This window comes from Dermacentor albipictus, chromosome 5, assembly GCF_038994185.2.
Source record: "Dermacentor albipictus isolate Rhodes 1998 colony chromosome 5, USDA_Dalb.pri_finalv2, whole genome shotgun sequence".
Taxonomy (NCBI): domain Eukaryota; kingdom Metazoa; phylum Arthropoda; class Arachnida; order Ixodida; family Ixodidae; genus Dermacentor; species Dermacentor albipictus.
The window spans coordinates 58,925,225-58,952,283 of NC_091825.1; the positions used below are offsets into that span (position 1 = coordinate 58,925,225).

Consider the following 27,059-nt stretch of genomic DNA (forward strand, 5'->3'; position numbering starts at 1 on the left):
AGAGAGATGCACTTCCGTGTTATGTGCTTGTTCCTATATCCTGAATTCGATCGCTGAGAGCGAAACTAAGTAATTTTTACCGTGTTGCAGCGCACGGCCATGCTCTGTGACCCGCTTGCTTCTGCCTCAGTGTTCGAGTATATAGCAGTGCCTTATACCACCAGTCAGGTTTTCTGGTTCACAACCCTCAAAATCACGCGCTACGCCAAACGAGGAAAACGCAAGAGCGCGAGCGATAGACATCAACAAAAGCGCGCTGCGCAAAAAAAAAAGGAAGACAAGAGTAAGAAGGCGGGGCCTCCGCGAAGTGTGCGTCACGTTATCCTCCATCTCCGCTATAGGAGAACGCAGGCATGGAATTGCGCTTGCGGACACTAGACGGGGGTAAGTGGAGAGATGTTGGGTGTAACACTCGCTTCCCGAAATCAGGGACTGACAACATTAAAAGATTTCTATTTTCACTATTAATGAACCATTTTAAAAAAAATTCTTGCGGTAGAACGCTCCCTAAAGGGCACGCACCAGCTTTCAGCGCACAGCCAAAGTTTGCTATGTGGCCTGGCGAGGGGCCCCTTGGAAAAACCTAATCAACAGCGTTTATGGAGGATTTGCGTGTGTTTGTTTTCTTCTGGGATAGGTCATGCACGCAATGACTTGCGCAGCTGTTTTTTTTTTCTTTGAAGACAATCTCTTACTGATTTATCGCTACTTTTCCGGACCGGGTATATGCATTTCTAGCCGGTCCCGTGGGCAGATCCTGGAAAGCGGGAAGTCGACATGTGGGCCGGCCGCGAAGGTAGATCAATCTCAAGCCATTCCCGTGGATTTGTGGAGTTCAAAATCATGGCTGACCCTGAAGGTAGTACAGTCAAAACATTTAAAGCGGCCCTCAACCACTTTTTATCTCAATCGGGAAATGCATCCGACGTTAAATTACACTGAAATCAAGAGTTCGACGAAAACTCGTCTGGACCGAATTGCTCATAGACAAGGGCAAAACTGACACCGACCCGAAACATTAAAAGAAAGGAAACAAATATGTTTCGGCACCCATACGAGGCACTTCTTCACAATCTCTATTGTGAATCTCTATTATCATTGTGAACAAAGGCCCCGTATGGGAGCCGAAACGTCTTGGCTTCTTTTCTTTCAATGTTTTTGGTCAGCGTCCGTTTCCCCCTTTACTATAAATTACAGTGGTTCAGAAATGCTTTGCTGCAAAGTATTCTTTAATGCCTTCAGCAGAAGAGGACTTACGGCAATCAAACGCAGTGCTTTGCACGTTATTCAGTGAATGACTAGGGGCGCTGTACAGTAAAACTAATGCGAACGTTCTATTCCAATTCTGCAATCAGCCCCCCTCGATTGGTCAAAAACTCTTTTGGACCACCCACACGTCGCCTGTCTGTCACGCGACGTCATGAAAACCGCGATAGCTCGCAATCTGATATGATCAGTGCGCTCTGATTATACATTATTCGATTGAACGAAGAAAAAGTAATTATTTCTGATTCGACTCCTTTTCGACCTAACCCTCAGCTATTGGTGAAAAGGTTTCAGGCTGCACCCACATCACTCGTGTGTCGTTGGACATCACAGAACCGCAAGAACTCATTACCTGAAAGTGTTGTGTAGGCGTCAAAGAGGCATTTATGTGCCGAACAAAACCCCATTTTTTTTTTCTGAATAGCCGCAGACTACCCCGTTGCTAAAGGTATACATGATGACTGCCGCCGATCGCTCTGTGAGAAGCTACTCACACCTGCCGGATAGCGTGGAGAGTTTATTTGCGCATAACAAAACTTCTTGCGTGACCGTGCAACGTTATCGATCCCTCTCAGCACAGGTACGACATCGCACTGCCAAGTCTTCTTTGCTGACAATCCGGTTTAGCGGCATTCTTTACCCTCCGTTGCACGCCGCCTTGATTTTAGAGAAGCCACTTCAAGCTCCCTAAGGAAAAGTGGACCAATCGCACAGTCCGCCACCACCGTCTTCGTCCGGTTATATAGTTTCAATGTGCTGGCTCGGGCCCAACGACATCCTCTCCAGTTGAACGTGCTTCTCGGATCGTGGCAGCCAATTAAATAATAAAAACCGCTCAATGTAGGCTATGTTATTTGTTTTGAAATCAAGCAAAAGTGACCTCCTATAAAAGAGGAGAGTGTTTTATTTGGTTGTTCCGTTGCGGGTCACTGTCCGATGCTTGCGTCGGCGGTTACGTAAATTTCACGCCAGGAGATTGGAATAAAAGCTTATTGGAATAGTTTTACGTTATATGGCCCTCGTACCGCGAAGGCTACGGCAGAGCGGGGCATGCCCACAACGGTCCGCCTTCTGAAGGTCACCGAGGCCAGCAGTTCAAATTCGAGTTTCCACGTTCACGCAGACGCCGCTATTCCCGACTTTGCGCCTACGACGAGCGAAACACGGTTGCGCTCAGCGAGCCACAGTGCGATGAGCCATTGGAATCGTCCCGGTACCCCTCGTCGCCCCCGGTGTTTACGCTACGTAGCAAACCACAGCTATATGCAACTTCTGCGTGTGCTTTATGCACCACAGGGTTAGAGTGCGCGGTTGCACTCCTGTGCTCTCCTGTCTGGCTGTGCTACTTGGTGAGGAGCGGCTTTTCCCTGCACAAGCTTGACCGACGGATAGTAGCCACTTCCTACTTGCGGAATTTCAAGCTCATTACGAAGCCAAATACACCAAAGCGTTTACCCGGAGCGGCCAGGAATGCGCACCCGCTGGCAATCATGCTTCTTATCTGACAAGGTTTGCGTGGTTCGATGCTAATTGAGTGTTCGAAACTAGTCTACTGCTAGGAAGCCGATAAGCAGGATGGCCAAAGTTCAATTCCTGCGCGCGTGGTCGTGGCGGAACGTGAGCAGGCGATAGATGGCTTCTTCCATATCAACGTAATTATTATCGAAACATGACGGCAGATATTGTGTTACTTCAACCTCTTCATTAAACTATGTCAATAAGTATATACGCTAACACTGGGAAGGAGCGCGTCGATTCAAACACCCTTCTTGACTGATCTGAGCAATTGACCAATACCAGCCAAGTATTGGAATACGCTATGTTACCAAATAAATTGTACAAAAAAGAGTGAAGAAAGAGTGAACGCTCCTCCCGCTGGCCCTAGCTACGCGAGGGTGAGTGCGATAAAGTGCCTTGCACAGTGACTCCGACACGTTCTCCCCCGCAGCACGCTTAGCTTGACATTGTCTTTGATCAAATTCAACTGGCGGTTGAATTGTCTTTCAGATTTTTTCGATCCTATGAGTCCAGAAATATATCTACAGACTTGGGCTTGGCGCATATTTGGCTTTCATTTGGCCTTTGAATTCATCAGTCATACTTACTTGCCTAGACAGTTAGGATTGTACACAGTACTCCTCTTCACTACGTGCAAACCACCGGGGACTGCAGAGCACAGCCTATGAGGTCGCCGATCGCGTGGACTCCGAGTTTCTGGATCCCCTGGCCAGCATCGTGGGTGACCGGACTGCGCGGACCACTGCGCTGGAGAACAGCACAATCTTCAAGGGCCGGCCGGCGCTGGTCACCCGCTGGCGAGACGCGCTGTCTTCTTACGGAGTCCCCGCGGCACACGACGTCCTGCTTCGCAACCACAACAGCGACTTCGTGCGCACCTTCATCGAGATCTGGGAGTCAAATGGCGAAGCGGAGACGCACATGTTCGTCTCCTGGTGCATCGTGCAGGTATGGCTCCATGCATATGAGAGCAACTGGACCGGTTTTGCGTTGATGCCGCCGTCAAACATAACGCGAACAGTGAACGCACGTCTATAGCGGCTTTACGTATTTACTCGAATGTATACACGGCCATTTTTCGAGTATGTTTAAGAAGGCACGAATAATTTTTCTCAATTATTTTAAGTGCAGTGCAGCTACTTCTATGCAATTAGTTTTTATTCAGAGGTTTAACGTCGATGGCTAAATTTCTCGTGGTTTAAGGGGCATGTTTAAAAATCCTGGGACATCTAAGTTAACGTATTAGCTCGAATACAGACAGACGCATATTTATACAAAATAATGTATAAGTAAGCAGCAGTCGGGCTTAGATACGAAGATTTGGTTTGGCTGCATCCGTGTGAATATTGTCGACCGTTGAAAAATACTCTCCAAGAGGAGAAAAGAAATGTTGCTTTTGTCTTTGAGAGGCTGTCCGTAATGTCAGATAGTTTACAGGCCAACTCGAAGGAGGCTTGAAACGCTGCATGCGTTGCTCGGAACAGGTTCAGGTGCTAGTCTAAATGGCGTCGACATGCCTACATACTTCACTGTTAGTGAACCGGGCATTAAACAGTGTGCAGTTGAAGTCGGTGGCGACTCCGTTAGGCAGGATGCCAGTAAGCTATCGGGGGAGACGAAAGATCTGATCAAGAAATGCCAATCTATGAAAGCCTCTAACCCTACAGCTAGAACAGAACTGGCAGAACTTTCGAACTTAATCAACAAGCGTAAGACAGTTGACATAAAGATGTTTATTATGGATAGACTTGAACATGCTCTCAGGAACGGAGGAAGCCTAAAAGCAGCGAAGAAAAAGCTAGGAATAGCCAACAGTCAGATGTATGTGTTAAGAGTAAAAGCCGGCAGTATCATAACTAATATGAATATGATAGTTCAAGTGGCTTAGGAGTTCTATAAAGATTTCTACAGTACCAGTGACATTCACGACAATAATGGAAGAGAGAATGGACTAGAGGAATTTGAAATCCCACAAGTAACGCCGGAAAACGTAAAGAAAGCCTTGGAAGCTATGCAAAGGGGGAAGGCAGCAGGGGAGGATCAGGTAACAGCAGATTTGTTGAAGGATGGAAGACAGATCGTTCTAGATAAGCTGGCCACATTCTGTAGGCATTGCCTCATAGCTTCGAGCATACCGGAATCTTGAAAGGATGCTAATATAATCCTAATCCATAAGAAAGGGGACGCGAAAGACGAAACATTATAGACCGATCAGCTTACTGTCAGTTGCATCCAAAGCATTTACTAAGGTAATCGCACATATGATCAGGAGCACCTTAGATTTCTGTCAAACAAAGAACCAGGCAGGATTCCGTAAAGGCTACTCAACAATCGACCATATTCACACTATCAATCAGGTGATAGAGAAATGGGCGGAATACAGCCAACCCCTATCTATAGCTTTCATTGATTACGAGAAAGCGTTTGATTCAGTCGAAAGCTCAACAGTCATGGAGGCATTACGGAATCAGTGTGTAGACGAGCCGTATGTAAAAATACTGAAAGATACATATAGCGGCTCCACAGCCACAACGTAGTCCTCCATAAAGAAAGCAACAAAATCCCAATCAAGAAAGGCGTCAGGCAGGAAGATACGATTTGTCCAATCCTATTCACAGCGTGTTTACGGGAGGTATTCCGAGACCTGGATTGGAAAGAATTGGGGATAAAAGCTAATGGAGAAAACTTTAGTAACTTGCGATTCGCTGACATTATTGCATTGCATAGTAACTCAGTGGGCCGATTGCAATGCGTGCTCACTGACCTGGATAGGCAAAGAACGATGGGTTTAAAAATTAATCTGCAGAAAACTAAAGTAATGTTTAACAGTCTCCGCAGAGAACAGCAGTTTACGATAGGTAGCGAGGCACTGGGAGTGGTAAGGGAACACATCTACTTGGGACAGGTAGTGACCGCAGATCCAGATCATGAAACTGAAATAATCAGAAGAATTAGAATGGGCAGGGGTGCGTTTCGCTGGCAGATCATGAAGAGCAGGTTGCCATTATCCCTCAAGAGAAAAGTTTATAACAGCTGTGTCTTACCAGTACTCACGCACGGGCAGAAACCTGGAGGCTTACGAAAAGGGTTCTGCTCAAATTGAGGTCGAAGCAACGAGCTATGGAAAGAATAATGATAGGTGTAACGTTAAGGGATAAGAAAAGAACAGATTGGTTGAGGGAACAAACGCGAGTTAATCACATCTTAGTTGAAATCAAGAAAAAGAAATGGGCATGGGCAAGACATGTAATGAGGAGGGAAGATAACCGATGGTCATTAAGGGTTACGGACTGTATTCCAGGAGAGGGGAAGCGTAGCAGGGGGTGGCAGAACGTTAGGTGGGCGGATGAGATTAAGAAGTTTGCAGGGAAACATGGCCACAATTAGTACATGACTGGGGTAGTAGGAGAAGTATGGGAGAGGCCTTTGCCATGCAGTGGGTGTAACCAGGCTTATGATGATGATGAACCGGTCTACTGTAGCAGGGGTTTGAATTTACGCCGAGATTATATAACACTGGCATTACGAAAGTGTGCCAATTCGGACACCCTAGACGGAAATGAAAACGGTTGCCCGTTTTAAGAACTCGGTGATACTGAAGCTAGCGATGTCAAAGAACACGAATCAGAGAAAATATTGTGCATGCTTGTGATTATAGCCGAGAAACGGTAATAAAATGCGTCTTTTTTTTCCCTGCGAATATATTTTTCTCACATTTGGCTTGCTTTTCAAAGGAGCTATTTTTTCTAAAACTCCCAATGTCGGGAGTCCGCCTAGCATTCAGAGCAACCTAGAATGAAGGAAATGCGGCAAATATAGCAGCTGCAGGTCGTGTGGAGCAGGCACTGAATGCTTTAGAAGGAAGGTGCATGAGGCTGACTGCATTGGCAGCCACAATCCGAAATACTTGGTGCCCTCCGCAGAAAAAGTAAGAAAAGCGCGTATAGTGTGCTCAGATTACATATTAATTGACTGTAGACTGTTTCATGTTTCAACAGTTTGTGACGAGAGCCAATTAACCTCGCAGTACTCTTTCGTGTGCATATTAGTACGGGTTGGAAATGTGAATGCGAGGCTGAGTTTTCAGGCTGAGTAAATATTGACTGTTTTCACACATCCTGTGGGTCGTATACATTTGATCCCGGCTGTACAATTACGAACAAATTAAATCCTAGCGGGGAAGCCCATAGAAAAACACTTAGTACGAGTAAATGTTATGGAGAACGTGATTTCGGAGGTATTGCCATTTATTGGGCCACAGAAGCAAACATGTATCCTACACTTAACTCTCTAGCCGACGACCCTGCTGACATAGCCCCATAAAGCGCTCCACATGTAAGCTGCGAGCCCTCTTGTGAGGTACCCTTCCAAGCACCTCATGTCATCGCCGTTAGAAGAACGCCGGCAACGCCTTGCCCACGGTGAGACAGCGGGTATCTCTGGTAAACCCGCACGTGAAACCACCAGAGTCCCTCGTCCAATGTGAAGTCGCGGCAAATCTCTTGATCATGTTTGCCAAAGAGAAACGTGTTTTGTGAAGAGACGCGGTCGGCTCTAAGAAAAATCGCCCTGCCATTTGTCTAAAAGAGTTACCATTAATTTTCCGGACATCCGATTCCCCCACTACAAATTGCCCTTCAACGAACGCTGCTGCAACATCATACCTTGTGGGGATTTTGGTATGCCTAATTGAGTTATTCTTGTCTGCGATATCCTTATAAGCTGCAACATATTGTTGCTTCTGCGTACAAAATGCATCGTTTATGAACCTATTGAAGCACCGACCAGCGCACTCAGACCCTTGTTCCATGGTTCTATCCCCCAAGGGTGCCGGTGCGACGCATATTAGACAACTTCCGCACAAGATGACTGTTACTTAATGCTGCCATGCTAGTGTCCAGGTTCCCTATGAGGTGCAACGCTCAATACCTTGCTGTGGCTGGGAGGAGGTACTCTAGGTAGGGCCAGTGGAAAGCTGCAAATATACTATGCAAGCGATTTACAGGCATCAACTTTCCAAAGTGGCCATCGTTATCGAGACATAGCAACACAGGCTTAACTCATCAGCCAACATGTGGTGAAGCATTAGGATGAGGGAACAAAATCTGATTGCCTCGATTCGCCTGTCTGAACTTCTACAAAATTAAGTGCTCAAAGCTGCGTCGCCTGTTACAGCTGAACGCATAAGCACAAGAACTGCACACATATATCTGCTTACTGAAAAAGGTAATTCAATTACTGTTTCAATTAGCGAGAAAACAACAGTAGTGGATCAAGGAAAAAATAATTTATTTACACTAAATAATTACTTAATTACATGTATTTCCATACGTGCGAGTGTGCGCACAAGAGCTGTATATTGAGCTTTTAGGTGCATTGAAGCTTTTAGAGGAGCGCTGAACTTGGTTGTGCGTTCGGTTTGCTGCATGCGCTGCCTCTTTCTCGTCGCAGTGGTTAGTTCTTTTTAACTATTTGCGCATCGTCTATACACAAATTCATTGAACTGCCTTGAAATAAAAATGGGCTATTAGTCTTCGCCCTTCATTTGCCGTTCGTTGCCCCGCCGTCTAACACTCATCCAGAAGACTATGCAGTTAATAATGAATGACTTCACAACAAAGAACTTTTGTACTATCATTGTTCGCACTTCCTTTCACGGGCTGGCGGCCCAGGGCTATGGACGACCGGCTATGGAGTGCTGATTCTGAGCACGAGATTGCTAGCTCAGTGCCCGGCAATGTTAACTACATTCCGATGAATGAAATTAAATTATGGTGTTTTACGTGCCAAAACCACTTTATGATTATGAGGCATGCCGTATCAAGGTCTCCGGAAATTTAGACTACCTGGGGATCTTTAACGTGCACCTAAATCTGAGTACACAGGTGTTTTCACATTTCGCCCCATTGAAATGCGGCCGCCGTGGCCGGGATTCGTTCCCGCGACCTCGTGCTCAGCAGCCCAACAGCATAGCCACGGAGCAACTACGGCGGGTATTCCGATGAATGCAAAACGATGAAACACTCCCGTATTTAAATGTAGTGACATGCTGCGCAACAGCAGGTGGTGAAAGTGAATATGGATGCCTTAAATACGGCTTTTCTGGTAGCCCCAGTGTTGTTTCGGGACGTCAAATCTCGAAAGCCAATCAATAAACAAACCGAGAATTAAATCAATGAATCAATAAATCGATCAATCTCTCAAATGTGCTGTTAAGCAGCTCTAGCCTCGAAACTCAACGCCCGTACAGGTGGCAGCGCTGTTCGCCAGCCAGCGCCTCATCAACAGCTTCTACGAGAGCGAGCAGCACGCGCGCGTCTTGCACGGCGTCTTCTGCCTGGCGCACACGTACCTCCTCACCGGCTTCGAGCTGTTCGCCGGCTACAGCGCCGAGGTGAGCCACGCGGGCGCCCGTGAGGACGCGGACGCTCTGGTCAGGGCGGTGCGCGGCGAGTTCTACAGGCTGCTCGCCAGGTGGCCCCATCGGGACAGCAACGTCACGGTCGTCGCCGACTGGAACTCGACTGCTGTCACCTTCTCGGCAAGTGTCGATAATGTTCCCCTAACGTCGTGGTCGCAGCTTTCCACTGTGCAAGCACCCGGGCATGACAGTCACGATGATATCAGTGCAGCATATTAGCATGAGCACAGTGCTTTCTATTTCAACCGTTTGTGTGACCGTTTTTCATAGTATTGATTCCCCTGTTGCCGTTTTGTGGTTCGGAGCAAGATGCGCTTTTCGTGTTGTCGTGTTTCTTGTACGCGCGTAGCTTCTCGATGTGCTAGTACACCAAAATAGTGACCACGATGACGTATATGCAAGCCATTTAGAATTATCACGCGCTGAAGCTTTCCAAAGTTGATAGTAGCGCCAGAAAGCTCAGCCTAACGAGTGGCGGAAGAAAGACAAGGGGAGGAGGAAACAACTTTATTTCGTCAATGTAGATTATTGAGCGGCGGCTACCAGGCAATGCCTTACAGCCACCTGCTCGCCTCTTTCTATTCCCCGAAGTTGAACTTCCAAGCTCGGGTCCCGGAATATTGCTTTCCATGCTTCACGCGAGTGAGCAGCAAGGAGATCAGTTGGGGGGCGGTGGGGTTCTTCCATACAGTCCCAGAGAATATGGTTTCATGAGGCTGTGGACTCTAATAGTGAGCAGTGTTGGTGTATCAACTCAGGGTGAAAGTGTGTGTATATTTGTGGCTTGTCGATGGAGTGCGTTTGGAGTCGACACCAGGTGATTTAGTGTCCCTTGGTGAGCTTGGGATAGGGTGGGGGATTTGTCCGTCTGTGGTAGCGCCGTGCAGTGCCGGTACGTAGTCATTGGCTCGCTGACGAGGTCTCTCGGGTCAGATGCGGAACCCACTTCTCGGCTGACTATTCCTGTAGCACATTTAGGAGCTACATCATTCCCCACTTTCACTGCGTGAGCCGGGACCCATATAAATTCAATTGGGTTGGGTTCTTCACTATCTTGTTGTTTGGTGGAGGATAGGGGACGTAGTATTTGCAGCATGGTTGGGGCCTTGATTTAACGTGCATTGTTGGATATGGCGGTCTTTGAGTCGCTGATAATGGTGGTAAATCCGACCACAGCAACGAGCGCAATGGCAGCCTCATCTGGGTCCACGGAGTTGAAGGTGCGGACAAGACATCAAGACTGGGGAAATGCCATAAAGTGCGCATGTTCCATATATGACGGCATATGTTCGTGACATAGATCCCTGAAGCACGATCATGCGTGAGCATTAGTTTCCGAATGCTCGGCGCATACGATTCAGAGGCGCGATGAAGCGTGGTTTGTCGTTCGGAAAATATGGCGTCTCATTTCCTTCGCATCCATAGCAGCCGAGACTGGCGACGCTGGGGTTTCGAGTGAAATTGTAGTGTACGGTTTGTATATACGGCGTACGTTGCAATGGACAGTTTGTCTGCTTCCGGTGCTACTTTGTGCTGAGCGATAGGCTGCAGCGGGCTTGTTTTCTGTCGCTACCGATAGAAAAAAGGATAATGAATCGAAGCTGTAATCCATGTTAAGGGGCCAGTAAGAAGCGACGGCAAATCAGCTAGTAACTTCATTAAGATATTCTTTCAGAGCTAATTTCAAACTTGAATGCATTATAAGAATGCTCAGAAAAAAACACACTAAAGAAGGAAACAAGTGGACAGAAAGACGTTGAACTATCACGTAGCTCTAAATGCAGCTCATTCCAAGGCACCTTTTTTTTCCTTCGGTTGGCTGGACCGAGCGAATGCTGGCGCCGAGGACGCCTAATTAGGCATAAAGCCTGCAGAACGGATGTTATCAACCTTGTGCGTGGGTCTTGTGCGTGGGGATTAATTAAATTCGTGTAGTTACTTGGCATGCCTCCACCCGTGTTCCTTCATCAAATGTTAAGTCATTCACCGAACGATAATCCATTATTAGCCAAGAAAAATGAAGGTAAAACTAAACTTTCTTGAAGTCTTCATTTGCTTCAAACGTGAGCGCCGGAACCTTTGTGAGACGTCATGAATTTCGAGCTATTTTTTATTGCCGATTGGCCCGTTCGGAGCATAACAATTCCTCGAACTTTGCAATACCTTTGATTCCTCACTTTATTAAATACTCGAGTTTGGCCTTTCTATAATCAATAAACAATTCATTCGCGCCTACATGCTCTCAGAATCGGAGGTGATGCTCGTCATGCTTTTGCGAAAACTTCAAGGTGGTGCTCTATGCCACCGTCTCTCGTTTTTGTATCCCTGCATAATTGTCCAGTCCTAACTTGTGGTTTAAATTATCGCTTTGCTGTTGCAAAAGTGTTGTTAAGATATACTAAGCATATTACTATGTAGCCAAATTTTTATTTTGTTTACTACCCTTTTGAAGAACCTCAGGTGTTTCACTTACTCGGTAATCATACACTAGAGCATCTATCACTTATTGAATCGCTTCTTAACGTTTACTGTCGGCTGCCATTGGAACACGATGGCTGCAGTACGATCAGCACATAAAATAAACTAAGCAGAAAGATCCTTTACAAGCACCTAAGTAGTCGTTAAAGAGCGCTTGTTAATGAAAAATAATATTACGCAGGCCTCCACTAGGTGAACGCTCAGGACTCAGTTCCAGGGGCGTAAAAATGTAAGAATGCTATTAAAAGAGCGAAGATGTATAAAAAATAGCGAGTAATAAATACGGAAGAGGAGAATACACAGGACAGCACCAATTCCGTGTACTCGTCTCGTCATTATTTATTCCACGCAACTGTTTTGTCCTTCTTTGTAGTGGTCTAACTGGCTACGAAGAAAATATTTTACTACTCCCATACATTTTCCATTTCTCGCTTCCTCAGTGGTCCGAGCAACGTCTATCTACAGTCGAGCGTCTCTACAACGAAATGACCTGTATAACGAAGGAATAAATATAGCCCTGTTATGTTGTGAGCGGCGCGGAGAGCGATATTTACAACGAAGTGACGTGTATAACGAACGATTTCGGAGGCTGCAAGCGCGTCGCCGTAAAGGTGTTCGACGGTATGCTATTATAAACATCGCCCAGTAGTGAGCAGTAGGCGATCAGAAATTCAAAGAGCCGAGTGAATGCACGTTGCAATCACGGTGAACAACCAAAGTAATAGAAGGAAAGTCATGGAACTAACTGTTTATTGGGCAAACCTGTGCCCAGAAAAACTAGTAACAGTCAGAACAATGATAGCAGTGAGCATGCTCGGCGATATCTCATGTGCGGGTCAAGTGCGTCGGCTTTTATACATGACTTGTCGAAGATTCCAGTGTAATCGATGGCTACTCGCTTACCTTCGAGAAACTGCAACATTATTCGCGTCGTGCATGCAGTCGGAGTAGATGAAGTTTGGGGGAACATAGAGAACTTATAGAATGAGTGATAACATTCGAGCAAGTTCGAAATGTTGCCGGTGCGCCTTGCACTGAGCGATAGCTTTAAATTGCTAGCGGGTGAAATGCAGTTCCCAGAAGAAGGATAAACAAATACACGTGCTAATACAGTGACATTATAATTCCACATGTGCAGGTGTCGTATACCCGAAAGAATGAATGCAATTTACGTTGCACCACGTATACCTCTACACAGAAACCCTTATGTATAGCAGAACAACAATAATATGTACAAACACTATAATTACTGGGTGAGTTCGGGTTAGCTGTAATCGCTAAAGAATTGGTAACTGGTTTTAGAGTGGGGGCCCTATAACGTTAAAGTAATCCAATATGTCTTTATTACAAACTCTTGACAAATTTGCGTAACTGCCGAGGCAAGCATCGGGAGTTGACCCACAGCGTTGCCTCAACAACCCAATCAAATGGTCTCTTAGTTTATAGAAGGTCACTTTTCTGTGCTTTCAAAACGAATAACGTTCCCTACGTTGAGCGGTTTTTCATTTGTAATTGGCTGTCAGGAGGCAAGGAGGACGCTCAAATGGAGTGGGTTTCGGTGGGGCCGACCCAGTACACTGAAAATAGATAACCGGCTGAAGAGGGCGGTGCGGCCGTCTGCAATTGGTCCGCGTTCCCTTGCTTAGCTTGCGGCACATGGCTTGTCTAAAATCGTGGCGGCGTGCAACGGAAGGTTAAGAATACCTCTAAAAGGATCTTCAGCAAATAAGTGTTGGCAGAGCGAGCTCGTAAACGTGCCGAAAGTGCTCGAAAATCTTATACGGCCATGCAGAAACTTTTACCATATACGCAAACAAATACATGCTCTCCGGCAGGTGCGAGTAGCCAGTGCCCGAGCGATCGGCGGTATCCATCTTTTATTCGTTTCGCAACGTGAGAACCTGTGACTATTCAGAAAAAATTCAGTTTTGTTCGGCATAATAATGCAGCTTTAATGCGTACACGTCACCTTGACGCGGAATGTTTTCGAGGTTTGGTGACGTCGCGCGACAGGTAGGTGAAGTGGGGGTAGCGTTAAAGCGTATGACCAATAGCCGAGGGCTAATGGCGAAAAGCGTCAAACTAGAAATAGCTCTTTTTCTTTTGTTCGGTCCAATCATGCATAATCAGCGTGTACACGTCATTTCAGATGTGGCGCCATCGCGGTTTTCGTGATGTCGCGTGACACAAAGGCGATGTGGGGATAGTCCTAAAAGTTTTTGACCAATCGCGGAGGGCTGATTGCAGAATTGGAATAGAAAAGTTTGGAATTTCTTTACGTTATAACGCCCCAGGAGGTTCAATGATTAGCACGGACCGAACCATGTCGGTCAGTGCCGCAGCCTTCACTGGCGTGGGACGGCGGGTTTAGTGCGTGTAGACTGCATCTCTATATTTTGTCCTGTTAGGCATTAGTTTTATATTTTCATATAGCTGCATACTTGCACAGACTCTAGATGCTCAGTGGCAATCATGAATTCGTGTTTTCTTGCCTGGTCTTTGTCTTTTACATAGTAATCGTCAGCCCTACTATCACTCTTTCACGGTTAAGGTTCTCGATCATTTGTGGAGATGAATGGCAACAGATGATTGCAGACATTAAATGATAAACATAAAAGTAGGGTTGATGTTCAATATGCAGAAGAGAAAGGTAATGTTCAATTGCGCGTGACAAGGGAACGAGAATTCATGATCGCCAGTCAGCTTCTAGGGTGTGTGCAGGAGTATGTTTATCTTGATCAATTACTCATAGGAGATCCTTACCATGTGAAGGAATTGTAGTTGATAATAAAAATGACTTTGTGTGCATACGGCACGCATTACCAAGTCATGGCTGGAAGCTTATCACTGTCGCTGATAAGGAAAGTTGGAGGTTAACAAGGAAGGTCCATGTCCCTGTGCTTCGAGTTGTATTTATTTATTTATTTATTTATTTATTTATTTATTTATTTATTTATTTATTTTTTCCTCAAATGCCCCTGAAAAGAGGTTTTACATGATGGGTGGGCAGCTTCAAAGAATAATGTGCTCGATGGTAGTTCTGAATGCAATCGCACTGGAGTGGTCCGCCGCTTCTTTAGGCAGATCATTCCAGTCTCTCGCTGTACGTGGGAAAAAACGAATGCAGATGGGATGATGTGCGTGCATGCGGGGGATATGCTGACTTTGAATGATTGATCTGGGATGAATGGCGGTTAGAGGGCGATATGACACTGTTACTAATCGGGGCATGATAAAACTTGTGATATATAATGAGCCTGGACACATGGCGTCTCGTTTCTAGACTATAAAGATTCGCATTAGATTTTAGCACCGTGACACTCGTATATGAAGAATAGTCGTGGAAGATAAATGTGGCTGCGCAGTTTTAGACAGATTCAGGCATCTTAGAAAGACTAGTACAATGAGGGTCCCAAACTGAGCATGTGTATTCAAGTTTGGGCCTTACCACAGGTTTGTACGCAAGAGTATTTACTGAAGGAGGCGCAAATTTGAGATTTCGCTGGCGAAAACCTAACGTGCGCTTAGCCTCGTTAGTTATTTTAGCGATGTGAGAGGACCATGAAAGTCCTGCGTTGAAATAAGCCATAAGTATTTATAACAGGTCAGAAATGATAATATTGAATCACCTAAGAGATATGAGGGCGCCACATAAGAATACCGATGATTGAAAGATAATAATGAGGTTTCATTTATATTTAATGACATTAACCTTGTCTTACCCCATTTTGCAACTCTTTCTAAGTCACGCTGCAGGACAGGGATATCTGAGCTATTGTTAATGGGATGGTAAATAACACAGTCGCCCGCAAATAGGCATTTGTTAGAAGATATGGCATTAGGAAGGTCGTTAATGTAGATTAAGAAGAGAAGGGGGTCAGGAGCAGAATCTTGAGCAAACCCAGAAAGCACAGGAGACAGAGGAGATGAGAAGTTATTTGCAAAAACCGACTGTTGCCGACCGGTCAGAAAACTGCGCAACCAAATATAAATTAGCGGATTGAGATTCAAGAGTGAAAGTTTCAAGAAAATATGGTTGTGGGGTACCTTATCAAAAGCTTTCTCAAAGTCTGAAAACAATGAGTCTACGGCTACATTAACGTCTAATTGGGAACTTAGGTCATTTGTGATGAGTGCAAGTTGAGCATCACACAAAAAATTCTTAAGAAATCCGTGCTGACTATGATGAAAAATGTTGTTAGTAATTAGAAATCTCATGATGTGGGAAAAAATGACATGCTCCATCAGTTTGAAACGAACACTGGTAATGGAAATTGGCCAGTAGTGAAGAGATGACGTTGAAGAAGCTTTTTTGGGGACTGGAATGATCTTACCTGTCTTCCAGTCCTGCGGCACCACTTCAGACGAGAGTGACTGTTGAAAAATGTGTGATAAGATGGCACTAGTGACATATTTTGCCTTTTTAAACACCTTCGCGTTAATTTCTTCAATGCCAGCCGATGAAGTTTGAAAGCTTCAAAGATTCTATTAGACTGCAAGTTCCGTCAGGTTCAAACATGATTGCTGGAATGAGAGGATATTGAGGGTTAGGAAAATAAGGAAGATTGCCTTCAGATTCTTTTGTAAGAACTGAACAAAATTTTGAATTAAGTTTTGTTGCACGTTCAGTATCAGGGATAGGGACGCCATTTTGGTCAAGTATTTTTATCGATTTCTTTGGGCATGAAATGACAACCTTCCAGAATTGACGAGGATTATTACGTAGCATATCAGGAAGTGAGGTTGAAAAGAATGATCGCTTAGTTTTAGCTTGTGGCTGAAACATTTCGTCAATGCAGCGGTATTTCTCCCATGCACGTGACATGTTAGATTCCTTGGCGATACGATAAAGCTACTTATTTTTATTGTTCAGGCGTTTTAATGTGTTATTAAACCAAGGGGATGAAGGCGGTTCAGTTACAGTGATGGTAGGAATACGGGCTTACGTTGGTTCCTGCATTTTGGATTTAAACAATAACCAGTTACCTTCAACGGAACGAAAAGTAAACGTTTCAAGAAAGAAGTAACGGAACTGAGTTAGCGTTTCATTGAACGCGAAATAATCACTTCTGTCGTAGAGCACTATGATCTTTCTTATTTTGGGGGGATATGCTATATGAAATTGATAAGTAGCGTGAATTACAGCATGATCACTAAGCCAGGCAAAAATGTTGGCTCAGAAAAGTTGTCACAAAATGCGTGGCAAACAAGAGGTCAAGCAAGCTGGACGATTGATTTATATGCCTTGTTGGGTTGAAGATGAGCTGAGATAAGTCAAACGTAAGACACGCGTCAAGAAATTCCCTTTCTGCGTTGTGATTCGGTAATGTTTGTGCTTTGTGAGACCATACTATTGCTGGAAAGTTGAAATCGCCGAACAGATTGATTGGCGTGTTAGGAAGAGAATGTGCCAGAGTGCAAAGTGCATCATGGAAGCATGCAACAAAAGTTAATTAGTAAATAATTAATTAAATTATTCACCTTCGCGCCGCGACGTGCTAGTATTCTGGTTAGCTCAGATGGTAGAGTGACCGCCGCGGAGAGGCGCTGGTCCGGAGTTAAAAGGCCGGACGAGGCCGAATTTTTCCTCAAGTGCGAAGCGTCCTTTCTGAGAAACCCGCATCGGCTTTCTTTGTAGTTTCGTGCTACATTTGGGTGGATGACGATTTCCCCTTTTTCGTTAACAACGACGCTCAAGAACATGGAACGCACCAAGAGCGATGGAACAAAAAATGTTAACATTAACGTTAAGAGACAGGAAATTAGCGGTGTGTATCATTGAGGAAACGGCGACAGGCGTCATTCCTTAACATAAAAATTATGCAGATCCCATGCACTGCGGAAATCAATATAAGCGAAGCTTTCTGTGCAGTTTCCTTTGATTGACAGCATTTAGTGGTGATTTTAGCGGCAAATGTTTACTTTCTTCTCCATTTAGTCCAACACGAGATTGGTGAGTTGTTAAACGTTACCTTGTGTACACCATTGCTGTTTGTCTGCGTAGTACACAGAACACACAGGGATAGGTGTTCGCTCGAGACGTTTATGTCGGCCATATTGAATGGCCTCTGAGAGGGTTGAGCATATTCATTCACTAACATGGTACATCCAATCGTGACAGAATTATTATACTTTTCACCACAATCGAATTATGGGCACGCCGTAGTGGCGGACTCCAGATTAATTCACTTAGATTAGATCCAGATCCACACTTCGCCGCTGTAGAAGTGTGGATGCCGCAGTCGGGATCAAACCCCTGACGTTGAGCAGTGCCATAGTCCTAAGAACTACCGCAGCGGGAACAGAAGGTTTGATTTGGCGTGCAACCGCTTCCGTAGTGTTTCCAAGAGCCTATGATATGCTTTATTGCGGCTCTGCTTCTGCACGCCTTGCGTAAGTTGTCCGCTTGACAAATTTGAATGGTATGCTTTTTTCCAGAAATAGCAGAAAACTGCTGTACCTTACCTTAAACTTAAATTTATCCTGTTTGTCCACAAATTTTGGCCGCAACCGCTATCGTGTTTGTAGCGTTAGCGTGTCTGTGCCTTCTCACGTCACCATTTCCCTATCTCCCACCTCATGGGAAGTGTAAGCGAAGACTTGCGAGGCTGTTGTTTATTCGATAGGTGATTGCGTCAGTTCTACTGATCGTCTGAACCACGTCCCATTCCTCTCTACCATTCTATCTAGCTTCCCTCTCGACCAGAAAGGCAAGCACTACAATTTCTGCAATGCTTTTCCGAGGGGTCACGGATAATTGCAGCTGTCAAGAGGCTAATGTGGCGACGCCCAGGTAGCTCCAGAGGGAATTGTGCGCATTCGACGCTGTGCAAAGGTCCAAACGACTTGCTCCCACCGCCTTTCCGTTGTGTAACGCTCCTGTCATGTATACACATGCTCTTGAGCCACTCCCCGACGCTGTATTCCATACAGCAGCAGCAACAGTGGGAAAGTCAAAGAAAAGGCAAAAAAAAAGCATCGCCTTAAAAATTGAGCTGGGCACGCCATGTAGTGCGCAGGGCAAATATTTGGTGGACTATTGGAGTTAGAGTGGGAGCCGAGGGCAGGGAAGTGCACTTGAGGAGGGCATAAAATTGGGTGGTGAAATGAAATTAGCAAAAGTGTAAGTGCATGTTGGAATAAGAAGAACTTCAGTTTGGCCTAGTTTGTTTTTACTGCATATCATATTGACCACTAATGAAGACGGGGACAGTGGAAGAGAACACAAAAGTCACACCAGCAGCAACTTTCAACTGGTTCATTCACGGCAACCCGTGGCAATATATAGACAAATAGAACATGCGCAGAAGGCAGCTACAAGAACACTCATCAGCCTAGCTTGGCAACCAATTATCAAAATTATCTATCTCCGATTGAAACAACCTAATGGAAGTGTTGAAGAAACCAGTTGAAAGTTACGGCCCGTGTCTTTTTTGTGTTCTCTTCAGCTTTACCGGTCTTTATTTGGGGTCGATATGGTATGTTGGAATCAGCTAACGCAAGACAGGGCAAAGTGGAGTGGAGAATTTGTGGCAAAGGTAGACCCGAACTTTGGCCAAGCAATTAGGTTCTGCGGACATCGACGTAGTTCAGAAGAAGTCGCATAAAGTAAATGTCATACAGCCACGAAATGGCACGGCACTCGAATGCATGCACGAACGTCAGCAGTAGATTTGTGGCCTCTCGACAGGCTTCAAGTTTATTGAGCCTTTGTATGCATTTAGCCGCTTGCTATTTTCACGTTGGATGACAAATTTCTCATTGCACTTTTCCACTCTTAACCACTTTATTTCAGCGGCATGTCGCGAAATCACACAAAAAAAACAAGTTAATAAAACAGAAAATATCCTGGGCTTTGTTTCTTGTTGTCTTCGCCATCGTTCTTCTTGTTTTGCACGTTTTTGCGGTTGTTTTTGTCGTGCGTAAACACTGAGGGCCGATGGCCCGGAGCGCGTGTGGCTAACGCGAACGAATGCGTGCTCGACGCAGGCCGTAGACAGAACAAGTCCCGAATCTGGGCGCGGCTTTGTGGGCAGTGGTGGCGTTTGGTCAGGCCAACCAGTGGCGATGGGTGACTCGCTGGTCACCAACTGGCGCCTTGCCGCGGCCGCCGCCCGCGTGGTGTCGCGGTCTCCGCAGAGAGCGGCCGTCGCGCAGTCGATGCAGGCGCTCGCCTTCCACGCAAATGTGGGCAAGGACTTCCTCTTGCTGCCCTACGCCTTCGCGTACCCTCTGTACGACGCAGACGCGGCACGGGCTATGAATTACGCTGGTATGGGAAGCCAGGTGAGGTCACTGTTGTTTGCACACTCTATAAAAAAAGAAAAAAAAGAAAGGGCGAAAAGGAGAGAGAGGTTAGCCTCTTGGGAGATTCATTTGCCTTACTTTAGCTACACACAGTCAGTGTTGTGCTAAAGCCAGTTGCAGGGTAGTAAGCACATGCGGCACTTTTTCGGGCATGCATTGCCCTTTCGCCCCCAAGAGTGACAAGTGTGTTTGATTTCGTGTTGTCTAAATCTATCTATCTATCTATCTATCTATCTATCTATCTATCTATCTATCTATCTATCTATCTATCTATCTATCTATCTATCTATCTATCTATCTATCTATCTATCTATCTATCTATCTATCTATCTATCTATCTATCTATCTATCTATCTATCTAATTGATCTACCAGAACCACTTATCCTTTCTAGAACTAAGTGCTAGGGCCTGAGCTATCGGCACCCTGAGGGTAACTATTAGGGTACGAACTATTTGTTCCCGGGAAGTCGTTTCCGTGAAGTTTACTACCAGTGTGTCGGAACGGAACAAAAACCAAAACGAAAAACGACAAAAGAACCTGGCCCTTGCGCCACTAAACAACACACATTTATTCAAAAAAATAAACGATATTCTTGCCCGGAACGAAATCGTAAGCTAAACGTTATTTATTATCTTGTTTCTGGGTGAAACCGAAATATTTTAGATCGGTTTCTGCTTCAAACGCACAGTGGGCAATCCGCAACAACCGACGTCAGGTGACGTCAGAAAATGCGCGTGTATCTCCGGCAGGGATAGAGCGAGCGATAGCCGGTCGAGCGCTGCACTACATCATGCCTATTCCTCGGTGCACTAGCATATCGGCACCATAGCAAAAACCAGGGCTTGTGCGCTAAAAGCTTATCGTTTCGTTTTCTACGGCTACCACCATTTGTGACCTATGTCTTATAGTTCGCATGTGTTCGTTTAGGTTCGCTTTATCGGAACAGCGGTATCGGAACAACTATCTCAGAATTGTCAATTCTAAGATCATGCTCAGTGCTTTGATTGAAGGCACTGACCATGATTTCAGAATTTACAATTCACTTACTGAGAAAAATATACAAAGTTTCTATCGTTACTTTCCTTCGAAAATTTTTGCAGGCGAAAGAAAACCGCTATAAACCATTATGGATCATTGTTGTTTCTTTTCGTATCGGAGCAGAACCAGAGCGTAATCATTATAGTGGAACGAAACTAAAACCAGAATGAAAAACATTTCTTTCCGAAACCCTGGTTACTACTGCCCCTTTGTGGAATACGTGGTTGAATTTCGCATGTAAAACAGTAGTTGTTGGTTGGAAAAGTAATGCATAACAATCCTTTCGCAATGTTAGTTTTAGAAATTTGTTTCCCAGTGAGCAATCGTTTGGTCTGTACTGAAGCTCAGTGGCAACGACGGCTAAAATAGACCATGGGAACGGCATACTACACTCCTATACTGATGTCTGCCCCTTTCAGTACCAATCACGCAAGAAATTTGGTGAGATATACTATATTTTACAATTATCCTCGATATAGATTAGAAACATCTTTTACGTTTAGCTTTGCACTCACGCATTCTCTATCACTTTTTAAAGCGTAATTTACTGCCGCCCATGTCACCAAGGTAAGAATCAGAAATCTTTAATCTGTCTTAGTGTAATGCAATGTGGTTGCCAGTGTTATCTGGATCCTTAGCCGATGTGACAAGTTTTCGATACACATCATAAAAGTGAGCATAGGTTACAATCCAAGGCAAAAAGCAAAAATATATAATCGTATATACATGATGGAAAGTGATTTTATTCTGACGGAACAATATTTAGAAGTTTTCAAAAAAGCTCGATATTTCATTTCTGTTTTTTTGCACCGACAAATGAATGTGAATTTCGGCCAGTTGAATTTGCTATGCTCAACCTGTATAGTATCCCTTGTTGGCATGATAAATTTTGCTCAGTGCTCTAGCCTGTTCGTAGTTAGCGTAGCTGTGGTATAGTCCTGAGCTTGCATAAATGACATCATATTTAACTGTGCAGGAAGCTCTGCAGAGGGCGCATCCTTAGTGGCGGCCGCAATTAGTCTGACCGTACGTTTCTGAATTTTTATGAAATGTTGAACGTAGGAGGCGTAGTTTAAACCCCGTGATTCTATACAGTTCGTTAAATGGTAATCGAAAATGCTGAAATAAATGAGACATAATGTTTCATGATGGAAATGTATGCGTGCTTTTAATAAGCTATAACAACGAAAAACTGTATTTTTGTTACTTGTTCAAGATGTGGCGCCCAGTGTGGTAACGAGTCATGATTTACTCCCAGGTATTTATTACTACTAATTTATGGGATTTGTGTCTCCGAGGGAGAAGTTGCGCTTATTAGGAGTAGTTTTTCGGCTAGAAGCAAACACTACATACTCGATCCTTTTGCGGTTGAAAACAAGTTTGGTAGTTTCAAACCATGCTAAAGCATTCTGCCGCTCTCCTATTATTTTACTTACTACTTATTATTTTAAGTAGATTATTCGGAGTACATCGAAGCAGGGATAGTCGTTTTACGATCCGCATAAACTGCCGTAAAGGTTCAATTACTAATGAAATTAACAAGCACATTGTCACGCGCGCACATGCAAACACGAACAAATCTCACTTGTCGACCGCAACCACTGGCTGTCAGAACACGGGCCGCGATGAAGATCAGCAGCAGCGGCAAGAGAAGTCCCATTCGTGCCTACTCTCGCTTCAATGTCAACTAGGCGCGCGAGAAGGCAGCGCACACACAGTAACCTGGCCACTACTACCCCGCCTCCTAGCACGCTTGAGAAGACGGCGCTCACCCTCCCCGCCGCCTTCCCTTGCGAGTGCGAGAAGACATCGCCGCATCAAGCACCATCCATTTTGGCTCACCCTCGCAGGCTTTCCCTCGTACCAGCAGCATGCTGTGAGCGGACGCGAGTTTGTCGCATAGAACGACAGACAGCTGAGCTAGTTAGTAACGATTCATTATGCAACAAAGAAGTGAGCCGTGCAGACAGGACACAAGAGTAGAGAAGTGGACAACACGAACGCCGACTATCATCTCAAAGAAGCACTGAGGCGAAAAAAGAAAGAAGATACAAAACTCATCTGCGCAAGCTCTGGAATAGTATCACCACGTGTCAGTCGGGTACGTGTGCTGGTCAACGTGACAGATAACTGTTAAGACACTTAATCTCTTCCTCATGTAAAGTAATCGAAGGCTGACTCACGCACGCACGTCCACCATTATAGATATGCCGTGCCTCTACAAGTTGATAGTCGGCGTTCGTGTTGTCCACTTCTCTGCTCTTGTGTCCTGTCTGCACGCCTCGCCTCTGTGTTGCACAATGAGATTATCGCACTTGGACGTGATACGAAACATCACGGCGACAATGACGATGGCAGAAATTAGCCGGGAGCGTCCTCACAATTAACATCAAGATAATACTGATCTGTAACAAGCGAAAGAAGCCTATGCAGCAACACCAAACAAAGCAGCACAAGCAAATCAATGTGTAAGCGGACTCATATACCTATAGTGATGAGAGAATCGAAATTCTGAGGCTTTATGTTCCGAAACCACGATTTGATTATGAGGCACGACATAGTGGGGAACTCCGGTTTAATTTTGACCACGGGGGGATTTTTAACGTGCCTTCAATGCACAGGACACGGGTGTTATTGCATTTCGCCCCCATCTCCAATATGCTGGCGCGAGTTCATCCCGCGTCCTCAAGCTTAGCAGGGCTACACAATGGCCGCTAGGCCACTGGGGCGCGTAGGGCCGAGAAAGAGAGAGAGAGAGACATAATTTATTTCTAAAGAGGAACGCTGACTTCCTCGCAGGGTGAAGCCCTTAGTTGAGGGCCCCATTGGCTCGCGCCACTCCGCCTTCCCGCTGGATCAGCCAAACTCTACGGGGCAGTTGTTGCGCTCTGCAGCCGACTGTGCAGGCGTGCACTGAAATTCACCGGAAACCGCCTCTTAGCAGAACAGCCTTGGACAGAGCCCCAGTACTTGTGCGCTCGTCGAGTTTGGCATTGAGGAAAGAAAAAAAAATTGGAAGCGTATCGGTGCGCGTTGTTGCAAAGACATACAAGCGCGGAAGTGTGCGAGTCTTCAATATCATTACAGGACATGGAAGGAAAAATTATTCCACATCTTTTAGGCTAGTGTTCTGAAGCGGCGCGCTATTTGGCACACTTTTTTCACACAAATACATTATGTGTCCTGTGCCGTCCATCTTCTGAGTAAGATTACGAGTCAATATTGACAGTTTTTCTTGTCGAAAGTATTTTGTAGAATAAAGCATACATTTTGCAAATATGTTCCTCAACGAATACTGCTTTATCCAGGAGGAGCACAGATACCTGCATTCCTGGAGCATCATTTGAACATCTGTACAGTGATTTCAATATCTGAAAGTTTTAAAACGAGCTTAGAAATGAATTTGCAAAATTTTCAGTCGCACTTTTATAACCACAATAAATTATAGCTACAGAAATCTTCATGACAAGCTTAACAACCGCATCTTGCAAGGACCTAGTGGAATGTGTACGAGTTTCAAATTTGATTTAGGGGGAGAAGTGGCTTTCGTGGTTTCGCAGCACTGGTATGAACACTGCTTAATATTTGTTGCCTAGAGCTGCCACCAGGCTCACACTGATGCCTGGCATGCTGGGATTATGGCTTCGCAGGTGGTGCAGGCGCTGGGTGAGCTCTTCCTGGCGGCCTACCGGAGCAGCTCGCCACCAGCACGGGAGCCAATCTTGGAGTTCATGCACTGCGTCCAGCCCGACGCTAGCAGCGCACGCCAGGACGAGAGTCAAATGATGCAGGTGAGCGGTGTTGGCTAAAGCGGCGCGCCACCACTGGCTCAGTGTTTCGGCAATTGCGAATGTTTGAGGCTAAACACCGCAAATCTGAAACACAACTTTTTAATCGAGATTATTACTGCTCTCTCGTACAGAGGTCAAGTCACTTGTCTACAAAGTGTGTGCTGCGTATTCGGGACTTCTCCGGTCACAACTAGCGGGTATAGCGCGTGCATAACCGGCTTGATGGGAAGCGTGCACTGCTACATTCACCTTGTGCGTCTTCTCTCGCCCTGCCGATCGTCTCGCGATTCAGCAGCTGCATTGCAGGTCATGAGTGCGTTTCGTAGACAAGCGTCTTGACCTCCTGCACGCGTGGCGCAGGTGCTGTCGTTCAACGTGCTCTTCGACACGTACAGGACGCGTGCCGAGGCAGGAGACAAGCGGCTTGTGGGCCTCGAGGCGCTGACGCTGCCCCAGCTGTTGTTCGTGGCCGCCTGCTACGCAAACTGTCCAGGCGGCGGCCTGCCGTCACCCGCATTCTACATAGCCGGAGTACCGGACCTGTGGCCGGGAGCCGAGCCCCACTGCGACGCCATGTTGCGGCGAACGAGGCACTTCGCGCGCACTTTCGAGTGCGCTCCCGGCAAGCACATGAACACCGGCGCCGACGGGTGCAGCCTATTTCCCTGAGATGCCGCACCCCACTCTTGGCCCCTGCGGATTTGAAGTTTTGCCCCTCAGTCGAAGAAGGGGCGCATCGAGTTGAGGTGCCGAATATCGGTCGCAAAGTGTTGCCGTTTGGCGGACATTTTGAGGATCTGGTGACGAAGCTTGAATCCAGTGTTGTTGTTAATTATCGTGCTGAATCAAAAACGACGAGTGGTGTAGTAATTTACTATACTATGTTGTCAATGTTACCATATTATGTTACGTCTTCCTACGTAACAATAGCATGCTTTAGGAGACTTTCCAACAACATACATTTACTCCGTCTGATTCGGTTTTTTTTTTGTTGTGCCACGCCTCACAGTACACTGTTCGTGTTTGATGCTGACTCATCTAATAAATTTGTAACAATAGTTTATTTGAGACTCAATATACATGTCTTCTTATGCCACGACAGGCGCCTTCTACGTCCATGAATTATCATTCTCCGTGTATTTGTTGGTATAGTGCTTAGACTGAACGCCACTCGCTAGCGATGTTAGCGTGTTGCAAGCCTCTTGTTACAACTTTAGTTCTGAATTGAGTTGTATGATCGAATGACAAGAACTTGTCGATGAAATTTCTCAGTCAGTGCGAAGTGCCTTGGTACACCATCGCGAGTGGTTAATTTATATCTTTGTTGTTTATTAAGAAGCGAATTGCAACACGAAGCGTACAGGAAGCTTGTGTGTTTTGAAAATATATAAAGACTTTGCCTGCATAAAAGAAACTGTAAAAGAAAGTGCCCTCCAGTAGCTCTGCTGTGCCATTGTGGCACTTCAGAGGAAAATGTTCTCAGGCGTGGGCTGAACTGCGAGGCAGCGGTGTGTAGGGATCCTACACGCTCCTGGCAAGTGAACGCATTTGCCACTTGTGTGATTGTCAGTCTTATTGTTTCTCTGCGTGATGTTTAGCAGAACACGCAATTCTAACATTTCGGTGCTTGAGTATTGATTCCTGCGGCCTAATAGTGTAGAGATGGTCTTTGTAAAACCTGTCATTTTTCGCTCTGCTGTGAAAAAATTGCCAGGTGAGAAGTTTGTCCTGCAAGATATGTTCTCTAGATGCATGCTGCTGCTGACTGTGCAGAAGCTTCGCACCTTCATTAAAGTAATACATCTGCTAATCTATATTTCTGTCGTCATGTGCGAAATATACTAAGTGCGAATTACCCTAACTATAGCTATTCAGGGATTGCACGAGGTCTACACTTTCGTATGTGCCAAAGACCATTGCGAACAAAAAGCCAAAATTGTTCGCTTTATGTTCAGCAAGCACTCTTAAGCTCTTAGTGCATGCTTCGACTAGCCTATTGTAACTGCTCAAGCACTAAGGGAAATGCCAGAAATGCCTTCCATGAGGTGATCTTGCGTAAACAACGTTAATAAATGGGAGCATTATGTTTCCCGGATCAGTTTTGAAGTGGTGTCTTTTGCAAATTATTATTGCGAATATGCTACTTCCCGTTACCCAAAATCAAAACCATAATAGAAACATTATTTCCGACACAGCTGATGTTGACGCTTTAGTTTTATAAACCACTTCAAATGTTTG

At 45.4% G+C, this 27,059-nt stretch overlaps 2 protein-coding genes across 8 annotated transcripts in view; one reads left to right on the forward strand and one right to left on the reverse strand.

Moving 5' to 3' along the window:
• LOC135911199 (endothelin-converting enzyme 1-like) overlaps nucleotides 1-26,314 on the forward strand; it is a 70,375-nt gene extending 44,061 nt beyond the window's left edge. For 3 of the 5 annotated variants that reach the window (XM_065443393.2, XM_065443395.2, XM_070538403.1), the window contains 5 exons: nucleotides 3,439-3,732; nucleotides 9,035-9,325; nucleotides 19,673-19,969; nucleotides 24,681-24,821; nucleotides 25,217-26,313. In XM_065443393.2, the coding sequence (XP_065299465.2) occupies nucleotides 3,439-3,732; nucleotides 9,035-9,325; nucleotides 19,673-19,969; nucleotides 24,681-24,821; nucleotides 25,217-25,942 (1,749 nt within the window). In that variant the 3' untranslated portion in view covers nucleotides 25,943-26,313. Of the gene's footprint in view, nucleotides 1-3,438; nucleotides 3,733-9,034; nucleotides 9,326-19,672; nucleotides 19,970-24,680; nucleotides 24,822-25,181 lie in introns of all 5 variants that reach the window. The other 2 variants (XM_065443394.2, XM_070538404.1) reach the window with 2 other exon arrangements.
• Nucleotides 19,864-27,059, reverse strand: part of LOC135911211 (lipase lipl-1-like) — a 76,317-nt gene continuing 69,121 nt past the window's right edge. For 2 of the 3 annotated variants that reach the window (XM_070538407.1, XM_070538406.1), the window contains one exon: nucleotides 19,864-19,994. In XM_070538407.1, the coding sequence (XP_070394508.1) occupies nucleotides 19,941-19,994 (54 nt within the window). In that variant the 3' untranslated portion in view covers nucleotides 19,864-19,940. The remainder of the gene's footprint in view (nucleotides 19,995-27,059) is intronic. The other variant, XM_070538408.1, reaches the window with a different exon arrangement.